This window comes from Argopecten irradians, chromosome 7 (assembly GCF_041381155.1).
Source record: "Argopecten irradians isolate NY chromosome 7, Ai_NY, whole genome shotgun sequence".
In the NCBI taxonomy this organism is placed as follows: Eukaryota; Metazoa; Mollusca; class Bivalvia; order Pectinida; family Pectinidae; genus Argopecten; species Argopecten irradians.
In genome coordinates, this window is record NC_091140.1 from 35,255,986 (window position 1) to 35,268,565 (window position 12,580).

At 38.5% G+C, this 12,580-nt stretch overlaps 1 protein-coding gene across 12 annotated transcripts in view; it reads right to left on the reverse strand.

Annotated features, from left to right (window-relative positions):
• LOC138328266 (LIM domain only protein 7-like) overlaps positions 1–12,580 on the reverse strand; it is an 84,631-nt gene that overhangs the window by 21,589 nt on the left and 50,462 nt on the right. For 8 of the 12 annotated variants that reach the window (XR_011209176.1, XR_011209177.1, XM_069274984.1 and 5 more), the window contains exons 6-8: positions 4,938–5,585; positions 4,608–4,628; positions 1,285–1,320 (exon numbers count right to left, since the gene is read on the reverse strand). Coding sequence is in view for 10 of the 12 variants with exons in the window: in XM_069274984.1 (XP_069131085.1) it covers positions 1,285–1,320; positions 4,608–4,628; positions 4,938–5,585 (705 nt within the window). In the remaining 2 variants the exon portion in view is untranslated. The remainder of the gene's footprint in view (positions 1–1,284; positions 1,321–4,607; positions 4,629–4,937; positions 5,586–12,580) is intronic. The other 4 variants (XM_069274992.1, XM_069274993.1, XM_069274990.1 and 1 more) reach the window with 3 other exon arrangements.

A 12,580-nucleotide genomic window follows, 5' to 3' on the forward strand; every position in this document is an offset into this window, starting at 1 on the left:
GTTTATAATGCGATGTAATCACCAATTAATATAGATAGTACAGTAAATTAAACAAACGCTGGACAACAACAATTATTTTAGGAACACAAATACAGGAAACAATGTTTTTTTTTTTTAATTTTTGATTTACAAAATACAAAGCAGAACGCATAGATGCCAATAAATATATATAAAATATTTATATATAGCTACCAAGCACAATATTCATATACATTAGCAAGTCTACAACAGGAACATCAACTGGTGAACCAACTAGGAACAAAAACATGTGTCGCGGAATACCAAGCAGAATAAACAATATATGAATGCTATACTGTTTTAAGCAGTGAAGTGAAATGCAACATCATGCCGTCATAGTAACTAGGTCAAAACCCTTAAAAAATGCAACAGAAAAACTAGGTCATCCACCAATCACAATGTCAAGGTCATTTCTGATTCATTCTGATGAAAACACAACAAGGAAAAGTAAATGATTTGTATTTCAGGTAATATATGTTGTTGTTTTTTTTCTTCTTTTAAATTGCAATTTACATTCAAGTGATTTTTTAAAATCTCAATAAAAAATTCTTGAATGGTATTTGACTTTCAAATAGTTTATATCTTTGTATCTTTTTCATGGAAAATTAATTGATGAAGTTGTAATGTACTCTAATTACTGTTTGCATTGAGAAGACAATCAATCGAGAGTCGATACACAATTTAATCAACTAAACCCAAACAAAATGGTGGATGACCTCTGATCGGAAATGTTCACCAAAATTGAGTAATATGGCGGGGAAAACAGTGGTCCACTTTATATAACACACCATCGCAGCTAAAGTTCATAACTAGAAGTGAACGCCATTGATTTCAATCCACCTCAAAATTAAATATTTTACAAGTTCCAATTAGTTATGATATATAAAACATATAGTAAATATATCTTCTAGACGAAACAATATGGCCATGAACACGTATTCATGCAATAACCAATTTCAATTATACAATCAAACCTCGTTAATTTAAAGATAGTAAAATTTTGAGAATTATCGGGGTATTTGAGTAAAGTGTAATTACACCAAAATAATATGAAAAATTTGATTGAGATTTTCAAAACACTTTAAATCAAACAGGATAATCAAGTTTTGTTTCCTAGTTAATAATATAATTTGACACTGAAAATAAAAGAGTTAAATTTGATGAGGTATAACTGTATATGTTTGTTTGATAATTTGACAACCAATTGGTAGCTGTTTGAGGTGTATTGGTAGCCATGGCCTGAACACATGAAATCTAGAAACTCACTGCTTTCCAATCCTCAGACTGATCGTTGGCCCATCGCTGTAAGTTAAAAATATATTTACCTCCAAACCCTTCATATTTCTCAAATGATAAAACATCTGAAGCTGCAGATGAAGGTATAGTTGTACCAGTCTATAAAATTCAGTTTTATTAATTTCACAGTTTCTACAACATGTCTGATTCTAGGTTTCAACTTAAGGGGAAATAATCTAGTAATTCAAACTTTGAAATATAGTTCATACTAGGGGGAGACAATCTAGCAATTCAAAATTTGAAATATTATTTCAAACTTGGGGAGACAATCTAGTTAATATATACCAGTCATTCACCTGATCCATTCTTATCAATAAATTATGGTGAGTCTTATAGATCAAAACAATGTCTACATCCAACGCAGCAGAAAACCCATTCTCTCCTGAAGACACATTTAAATTTTCTCATGCTGTCAAATTAGATTAAAAAGCAAAACATTCTAGATGAAAATTTTCTAAAAATAATAAAGTGATCCGATCCAAAATTAGTGATGTTTTCCTTTACAACTCAATCACTGCATCATTTGTGCCTTATGAACTCCTAAATGGAAATTAATTCTACCTTATAATTACTCTAATGTGATTTACCAGTCATTACTTATTCTAATTTAACTACTTTATGTTGCCGCACATTTAATTACACACATGGATCAACAGTGTCAATGTGACAGAAATGAATGAAGAATTTACATAAACTACGTGACTGCGGTCCCGAAGGATGATGGACGGATGCTGCAGACATCAGATGCTGAGAACAACAACAGTGGAATCTATCCTCATTAAGTAAAGCAAGTGATCAATATGGCAGCACAGCGTAGCATTGGAGTTAGGAAGACTGTGATATTGATGGACCAAAGGTATATGGATTAATTAATAGATAGGAATGACCGCTCGTTTAATCTTTTATCATTAAGCAAGCTTGTGTCATAAATCAATTTTTTATCCATCAAGATATGCTAAGGTCAGTTATTTGAACAAATGTAAAAGCATTTTCAGAAGAAATAGAATTGAGTAATACTTTAAGACTATAGAACTAGTAAATCAAATAATTGATAGTGCAATGCATGCATAAACATCCTTTTCGATATGCCTGATCTTTTGTTATAAATATATAAATACTCTTACTTTGAAATTCAATTAAATATCACTGACATATAAATGGCATATATCAATTAGCTCTTTTTATTAAAGCTACACTATCATTTCATATTTGATTCACTTCAAACATAAACAAATCAAAAACAGTATAAAATAGTTAAAATCATTTTAACATGATTTTTAAATTTTTACTGTGTAGAAAAGTCTTTATATTAAAAGATTGTATCACATCTATTTTGCATGAATGTCAATGAATATGTAATGAGTGTTGCTTTCATTCTTTATCAATGACAGAATTATGAATATTCATGATAACTTATGATATGAAAATGAATATTCATGACCATATTGAATGAAGTACAATAGAGAGTTGGAAACAAACATTGATATACTTATAGATAGGACCATAAACACATCAACACCAAATACAGATAAGATATTAACCCACTTTTCATATCACATTAAAACTTACTCAGCTATCATCATGGGACTCTAGTACACATTTATCTAAGTTCACATAAGATAATGAATGAAATAAAGAAAAATTATAAGATCTAATAACATTAATAGAAAATATCTTATAGAAGTAAAAAAATTCCTTCTGGTATTTGGTAATTTTTTTTAGAATTAAAGAATCCATAAATTTTTAATATCTCTTAGCTATAGACTGGTATCCATCCTGAAGTCAAATTATATTGATTATCTCCCCTTTGACTGTACTTCCCAATAGAAATTGTCAAAGACTACCTTTAAGTCTTATTTCATTTAATGATTTAAATTTTTAGGAGATAGGAGCCAGTCTACAGCACACGTCCTTTAATTGGAATTCCCCAACAGCAATAAAAGCTTCACATTGTGATAATGGCATAAATACCATAATGAAATAGCTACAGATATTGATAATTAACTAACATGTTAAATGTATTAATTAAAGGCATTATATACATGATTTTGTATTAACAATCTTAAACAAAAAATACATACAATGATGCTGTATTATAGATATATTTTTGTACATGACGTGATGGCTGTTAAAGGTGACAGGAAAGATAATGTGCTCTGCTTGTTAAAATATATTATGCTGGGATCTTTTTAAGTTATTAATCTCTGAATTACGACGTGATTTGACGTGTAATAATATGAAAATTTAAGACAAAACTATTTTTATTACATATCTGGTTGAAATCAAATGCAATCGACCAAACATTTAATATCACCGATTCACCCCTAAAAACAAATTTTGACTCTTCTAAATCAAAGACTAGACCAGTCCATTATGAAATTTCAGGTATAAATGAGTTAATATCCACAACGATGCTGATTAATTATTGAGACAAAAACATGAGTGAAATCTATATGTCTTGTAGTTAATAAACCAGTAATTAATTAAATTACCCACAATCTATTTGTCAACAGTTCCTCTTTAAGGGTTAAATTTTGATATTCGACCTTAAGTACATAACCATCTTCAAAACCTGTCATGGAAAAATATTATTTTTTATTCAATCTCAGTGACTATGACCTTTGACCTCATTTTAATTTTAGGATTATATATACATGTAATTGTAACATGTCTTCAATAACTTTTGGACATGAAGTACTGCTCTTACTATAATACACTAACTATAAATACTATGATAATTATTCCTTTTAAGGTGCATGACCTCTGTGACAGTACATTTCACGATACATGTTGCATTTTTGCATTTGACACAGAATATTTCTATTAAATAATCTCATCAATATAATTACCCATTACCAAATTATCCAAATGTACTGTAATATATCTGGAAGGATATGTGCACCTTGTAATTACTGATCAATTATGCACAATTATGATACATCTAAATCTTGGTTAAATGACCAAGGATAACGTTGTTAACTTTAATTAATTAATGTGCATAATTGATCTTTTAATAATATTATGCATGGTTGAGTTTGAATTTGGAGCATAATTATTTTCTAGATCATGATCAGAAGATCAAAAGTTAATGATCACAAGTTATATTTTTTAATTTTTGAAAGTAACGTATTTTGCATAAAAATACCAAAGATAATTTTTGATAAAATAATATTATCAATACTTAAAAACAATTGAAAATCTCAATTACATGCCTAAGATAAATACCTTTCTGAATAATTGTGCTCCAATTGGTATGATAAAAAATATTGAAAATGAAAAGAAATCTATAATACCTGTTCGATTGCCAATACCGACTATAGAGTAAACACATGTGAACCAGGTACAGTTTACGAAGTGATGCGTACAAAACTGGATAGACTCATAATCCAGACATCAAATTTATCAATTTCAATCAAAGATATGTAATTAAACTTTTCTAGCTCAGCAACATTCCCTAAATTCACTTTAGAAACATTCCTTAATGCTGGCAAAGACTGATTAATATACATGCAGAAAAAGTTAAATTAAACATACTTTAAAGCTTGGCTCTGATGAATAATTAGAAAAGTAGTAAATTCTGGTTAAAAGATGAAAACTTATATAATTTGACTATATATTCTTACCGATTGCCATTCTTGTTCGTCGTTGTCGATTTTCCTTCGTACTGTTTTAACTTCCTCCGACATTTTGATTTGTTTGCTTGCTTCTTTGGCCAAGACATCAGAGGAATGCACCTTAACAAATTGTAAAGCATTTGCATTAGCTGTACTAGTTTTCCTTTCCTGTGGACGAGTCGGAATATTAACATGTCCGTCCATGCTGTCGGTGGATGACGTCCGTGCATGGCTATTCCGACCGGTAAGGTCCGGAGTACTCTGGTACACGGAATCATCCTCAGAATTCCTCGCTAGTGAGAATTCCCCACTTCTATTAATAGAAGAGGTACTCTCCGCTCTACGCATTTGTACTCCAGGCATGTTTGGTTCCTCAAGTGAAAAACTTAACTCCGATTCTCGTGAGTTTGACAGAGACCCGTACGAGTCGTAAGCACTATCACGTATGTGTTTGCTATCTATGGACGTCTGTCCTACACCTTCATTAGATCCATACGAATGATCAGCGAACTCACAAACTTCGTGTTGGAATTGATCGTCGGATATTAAGTCTTTCCCATTGTGGTGCACCAATGGAGTAAAAGCACTAAAGTCTAGCTGAGGTCCGGAGTATGTATGGTAGACACTTTTTCCCAGCCAATAGATGCCAATGGCTACCTGTAGAAAACAGGAAATTTAGTTAATATCATTGAATTTTGTTTTACATTTTCATTTAAGAAGAGCATACAAGGCCATTTTTGGTGTTAAAAGAATTCAGAAAAAAACACCACGGACCTACTATGAGAATCTGGCAACTGTTCAACATGTAATAAGCTTGTGGTAAACACTTTAGCACTTGACCATTGTAGCCCCATTTATATGAGAATGCCAAACTTGTATCTAATGAGGACATATTCAAATCATAGCTATATATATATAACAAAATCTGTCAAGTCATGAGAACATTTATACAAAATACTGTTAATGTACTTTTTATATCTATGCTAACAAATCATAATTTGCAGTAAGCGTTTCTATGATTGATATATATAATGTCACAGTGTTTGTATCTATAATCATACCAATTAGTTCCCTAGTATAATTGCTTTCATCACACACTAACATAATGGATACCTGGAATTACTTAGTAATTGAATTTCAATTTGATAATATTGACATGAATATCTATTTTGAAAGATCTGACATTAATTGAAAGAAGTCTGTAAAGGTTTTCTTTTCAATATTTATGAATAAGTGAAACAGCCAAAATTGATTAAAGGAGCATAACTCTTCAAACACCCGATAAAAAATTAGCAAGATCTGATAAAATAAAAAATGTTAAAGTATACCTAAAACTGAACTATATTTTGTAAACCATATTATTTTAATCAGCTTATAAACTTATAGTTCTGGTAAGACAAATTAATAATGACTGATTGTAAATATCTTGTGTGGATGAATGGTTAATTAATTTGCAGACTTTTAATAATGTTGCCCAGAATTTATGTCAATTCCACATAGAGAACATCATCCATAGAAGTTTTAATGTAACCTGCTCAAACATTGATCACCAGGATTTTCAGTGAATCAATGACAAAGGCTTTATTTAATTCTTACTCCACCCAAGATAAGTATCTAACTTATGCATACCATACATGTATATATCTACCACTCACACGACGCTCAAAATACCGTCTGATAAAATACCAGGTACATATTTAACCCTGATCAAGGTACAACTGTCTAATCAGCATCAAGTCCTATCCTACGCATACCAGACCCATACACTTCTGATTTCTGTGTAAATACCTACTATAAATAACTCATTAAGGGTCGTGAAGTTTGTCATTCAATAGGTGACAATCAGGAATGCGATTGATTTGAGTGACATCAACAAAATGTTTTAATCAATACCGCAGTGTTAGATATACAGTAAGCACTTTGAGGATGTGAGCACAACTGCCTACAGCATTAGTAGTACAACTCAATGGAGAAGGTTTAAACACCATATATTATCTATCTATGAATGGATAACTACGATCGGAAATGTGTGAAATATTTTGATGTTATGTAAATTTACGAGGCTTGAGGGGACCAGAATCACTCGCATGTGATATTTCCAGTCATGATTGAAAGATTTCATAGTAAACAACCACAAAAAATGGAAACAGAACGCGACTTATTCAATTATGTTTGTAATAATTTACATACTTTCTACTAGTGATAATAATGGTTTAGAAGAAGACTTATAACAAGTAATTATATAAGCCATTAAAATAAAAATAAATTGCCTGTACAATGACATTTGAGAGAATCTTAGTCTTCAAAATTACTACTTACAGTATAAGACAATATCTAGTCCCTTAATTAATTTCTTTTCAACACAGCTGTAACTTAGTATAGAATTCATACAAAAACAACCAAAACCATGATCAAATAAATTATATTACTATTTCCCCAAAATTCTATTTCTCAACTTCAATTCTGAGTTTTTGATAAAGGTTTGATTATAAGATGTATTAACAGCTAAGGTCATACAAGGTCAGCCTCATGTACGTGGTGAATGTGTGGGCGTTTTGGGAGCCTGTTGTATGAAGCCACACCATCTCAATTCAGCATAAAACTGTCAAGCCACAGTTTGATATACAAGGTGATATATTTTACTAAATGAAACTATTCATAAAATAATAAGTAAGAGATGATGAATTTCGATACCTATGTTCCAAAGATGATGAATTTCGATACCTATGTTCCCGACAGTGTACTTAGGGTTAAATGTCATGTACTTAAAATGAAAATGAAATGTTGACTAAATTGGACCGTTACAACATTCTGATCTGTAAGCCTGTATCAACTGACTGTGATGTGGTTTTACAAGATGGCAACATCTGGTGTTAAACATTGACTCTGTAATATAGAACAGCTAGGGCAGTCATGCTTATTGATCACAGATCAAACATAAATATTGGAAATCAATGAACCGATGACATTCCAACTCAAAATGAGGTATTTATTGTGTAGGTTTTGATGAAATTATCTTAAAGTATACCTAGGGTATAAAATTATCTAGACTAAGATAGAAAACTATGAAGCAGAACTTTGGAATGTAAATGATTATCAAGGTTTATTTTTTTCATTTTGCTTAAGTTGACCCAGTTTAGATTATATCAGGATAGTGTATCTTTAGATTGTGTATTTGTTGTGTCTCATTGTTATAGAAAAAACTCTAACCTATCTCACTGAAACTTTTAGCTAATTGCAGGAGAGAGCCTGTACTCATGTTAGTGTGTGTGAGAGACTGTGACAAATCATATTCTTGTCTCCTTGTGATAGTGAGTCTTACCTCTACATTAAAATGCTATCTTACTGAATCATACTTCCCATAGACACTGATGAACACACCTCATCAGGTCAAGTAATGTACTTTTTGGACAATTTGACTCAGATGTGGTCTGGCAATCTTCTATCCTCAAACAACATGCAATTGATGGATGCAGATAACTTAAAGTGATGATCTAGTAAAATGAATTATAATTGTACTTGCAATGTGTATATTGAACACATATTTTAAATGTGGTCCTGCTTGCTTTTAATGATCAAAGTGTGATCTATATAAATATGACACAGAAAAATGTAACAGTTTTTAAAAGAATGGATGGGACAGGCCGGGAAACAGGCCAGGATGGGACTGGATAAAACAGGATAGGGTGGGACAAGCAAGGAAACGGGACAGGATGGGGCTGGATAAGACAGGATAGGGTAGGACAGGCCAGGAAACAGGACAGGATGGGGCTGTATAAGATAGGATAGGGTGGGACAATCCAGGAAACAGGACAGGATGGGACTGTATAAGACAGGATAGGGTGGGACAATCCAGGAAACAGGACAGGATGAGGCTGTATAAGACAGGAATGGGTGGGACAGGCCAGGAAACAGGACAGGATGGGACTGTATAAGACAGGAATGGGTGGGACAGGCCAGGAAACAGGACAGGATGGGACTGTATAAGACAGGAATGGGTGGGACAGGCCAGGAAACAGGACAGGATGGGACTGTATAAGACAGGATAGGGTGGGACAGGCCAGGAAACAGGACAGGATGAGGCTGTATAAGACAGGAATGGGTGGGACAGGCCAGGAAACAGGACAGGATGGGACTGTATAAGACAGGAATGGGTGGGACAGGCCAGGAAACAGGACAGGATGGGACTGTATAAGACAGGAATGGGTGGGACAGGCCAGGAAACAGGACAGGATGGGGCAGACAGGATGGACAGGCCAGGAAACAGGACAGGATGGGGCTGGATAAGACAGGAATGGGTGGGACAATCCAGGAAACAGGACAGGATGGGGCTGTATAAGATAGGATAGGGTGGGACAAGCAAGGAAACGGGACAGGATGGGGCTGGATAAGACAGGATAGGGTGGAACAGGCCAGGAAACAGGACAGGATGGGATTGTATAAGACAGGATAGGGTAGGACAGGCCAGGAAACAGGACAGGATGGGACTGTATAAGACAGGAATGGGTGGGACAAGCAAGGAAACTGGACAGGATGGGGCTGTATAAGATAGGATAGGGTGGGACAGGCCAGGAAACAGGACAGGATGGGACTTGATAAGACAGGATAGGGTGGGACAGGCCAGGAAACAGGACAGGATGAGGCTGTATAAGATAGGATAGGGTGGGACAATCCAGGAAACAGGACAGGATGGGGCTGTATAAGATAGGATAGGGTGGGACAGGCCAGGAAACAGGACAGGATGGGGCTGTATAAGATAGGATAGAGTGGGACAGGCCAGGAAACAGGACAGGATGGGGCTGTATAAGATAGGATAGGGTGGGACAGGCCAGGAAACAGGACAGGATGGGACTGTATAAGACAGGATAGGGTGGGACAGGCCAGGAAACAGGACAGGATGGGACTGTATAAGACAGGATAGGGTGGGACAGGCCAGGAAACAGGACAGGATGGGGCTGGATAAGACAGGAATGGGTGGGACAAGCCAGGAAACAGGACAGGATGGGACTGTATAAGACAGGATAGGGTGGGACAGGCCAGGAAACAGGACAGGATGGGGCTGGATAAGACAGGAATGGGTGGGACAAGCCAGGAAACAGGACAGGATGGGGCTGGATAAGACAGGAATGGGTGGGACAAGCCAGGAAACAGGACAGGATGGGGCTGTATAAGATAGGATAGGGTGGGACAGGCCGGGAAACAGGACAGGATGGGGCTGGATAAGACAGGATAGGGTGGGACAGGCCAGGAAACAGGACAGGATGGGGCTGGATAAGACAGGAATGGGTGGGACAAGCAAGGAAACGGGACAGGATGGGGCTGGATAAGACAGGATTGGGTGGGACAAGCCAGGAAACAGGACAGGATGGGGCTGTATTAGATAGGATAGGGTGGGACAAGCCAGGAAACAGGACAGGATGGGACTGGATAAGACAGGATGGGATGGGACAGGCCAGGAAACAGGACAAGATGTGGTGGGACAGACCAGGAAACAGGACAGGATAGGACTGGATAAGATAGGAATGGGTGGGACAAGCAAGGAAACGGGACAGGATGGGGCTGGATAAGACAGGAATGGGTGGGACAAGCAAGGAAACGGGACAGGATGGGGCTGGATAAGACAGGAATGGGTGGGACAAGCCAGGAAACAGGACAGGATGGGGCTGGATAAGACAGGAATGGGTGGGACAAGCCAGGAAACAGGACAGGATGGGGCTGTATAAGATAGGATAGGGTGGGACAGGCCGGGAAACAGGACAGGATGGGGCTGGATAAGACAGGAATGGGTGGGACAAGCCAGGAAACAGGACAGGATGGGGCTGTATAAGATAGGATAGGGTGGGACAAGCCAGGAAAACAGGACAGGATGGGGCTGGATAAGACAGGAATGGGTGGGACAAGCCAGGAAACAGGACAGGATGGGGCTGTATAAGATAGGATAGGGTGGGACAGGCCAGGAAACAGGACAGGATGGGGCTGTATAAGATAGGATAGAGTGGGACAGGCCAGGAAACAGGACAGGATGGGACTGTATAAGATAGGATAGGGTGGGACAGGCCAGGAAACAGGACAGGATGGGACTGTATAAGACAGGATAGGGTGGGACAGGCCAGGAAACAGGACAGGATGGGACTGTATAAGACAGGATAGGGTGGGACAGGCCAGGAAACAGGACAGGATGGGGCTGGATAAGACAGGAATGGGTGGGACAAGCCAGGAAACAGGACAGGATGGGGCTGGATAAGACAGGAATGGGTGGGACAAGCCAGGAAACAGGACAGGATGGGGCTGTATAAGATAGGATAGGGTGGGACAGGATAGGGTGGGACAGGCCGGGAAACAGGACAGGATGGGGCTGGATAAGACAGGATAGGGTGGGACAGGCCAGGAAACAGGACAGGATGGGGCTGGATAAGACAGGAATGGGTGGGACAAGCAAGGAAACGGGACAGGATGGGGCTGGATAAGACAGGAATGGGTGGGACAAGCCAGGAAACAGGACAGGATGGGGCTGTATTAGATAGGATAGGGTGGGACAAGCCAGGAAACAGGACAGGATGGGACTGGATAAGACAGGATGGGATGGGACAGGCCAGGAAACAGGACAAGATGTGGTGGGACAGACCAGGAAACAGGACAGGATAGGACTGGATAAGATAGGAATGGGTGGGACAAGCAAGGAAACGGGACAGGATGGGGCTGGATAAGACAGGAATGGGTGGGACAAGCAAGGAAACGGGACAGGATGGGGCTGGATAAGACAGGAATGGGTGGGACAAGCCAGGAAACAGGACAGGATGGGGCTGGATAAGACAGGAATGGGTGGGACAAGCCAGGAAACAGGACAGGATGGGGCTGTATAAGATAGGATAGGGTGGGACAGGCCGGGAAACAGGACAGGATGGGGCTGGATAAGACAGGAATGGGTGGGACAAGCCAGGAAACAGGACAGGATGGGGCTGTATAAGATAGGATAGGGTGGGACAAGCCAGGAAAACAGGACAGGATGGGGCTGGATAAGACAGGAATGGGTGGGACAAGCCAGGAAACAGGACAGGATGGGGCTGTATAAGATAGGATAGGGTGGGACAGGCCGGGAAACAGGACAGGATGGGGCTGGATAACACAGGAATGGGTGGGACAAGCCAGGAAACAGGACAGGATGGGGCTGGATAAGACAGGATAGGGTGGGACAGGCCAGGAAACAGGACAGGATGGGGCTGGATAAGACGGGATAGGGTGGGACAGGCCAGGAAACAGGACAGGATGGGGCTGGATAAGACAGGATAGGGTGGGACAGGCCAGGAAACAGGACAGGATGGGGCTGGATAAGACAGGAATGGGTGGGACAGGCCAGGAAACAGGACAGGATGGGGCTGGATAAGACAGGATAGGGTGGGACAGGCCAGGAAACAGGACAGGATGGGGCTGGATAAGACGGGATAGGGTGGGACAGGCCAGGAAACAGGACAGGATGGGACTGTATAAGACAGGATAGGGTGGGACAGGCCAGGAAACAGGACAGGACGGGACTGGATAAGACAGGATGGGATGGGACAGGCCAGGAAACAGGACAGGATGAGGCTGTATAAGATAGGATAGGGTGGGACAATCCAGGAAACAGGACAGGATGGGGCTGTATAAGACAGGAT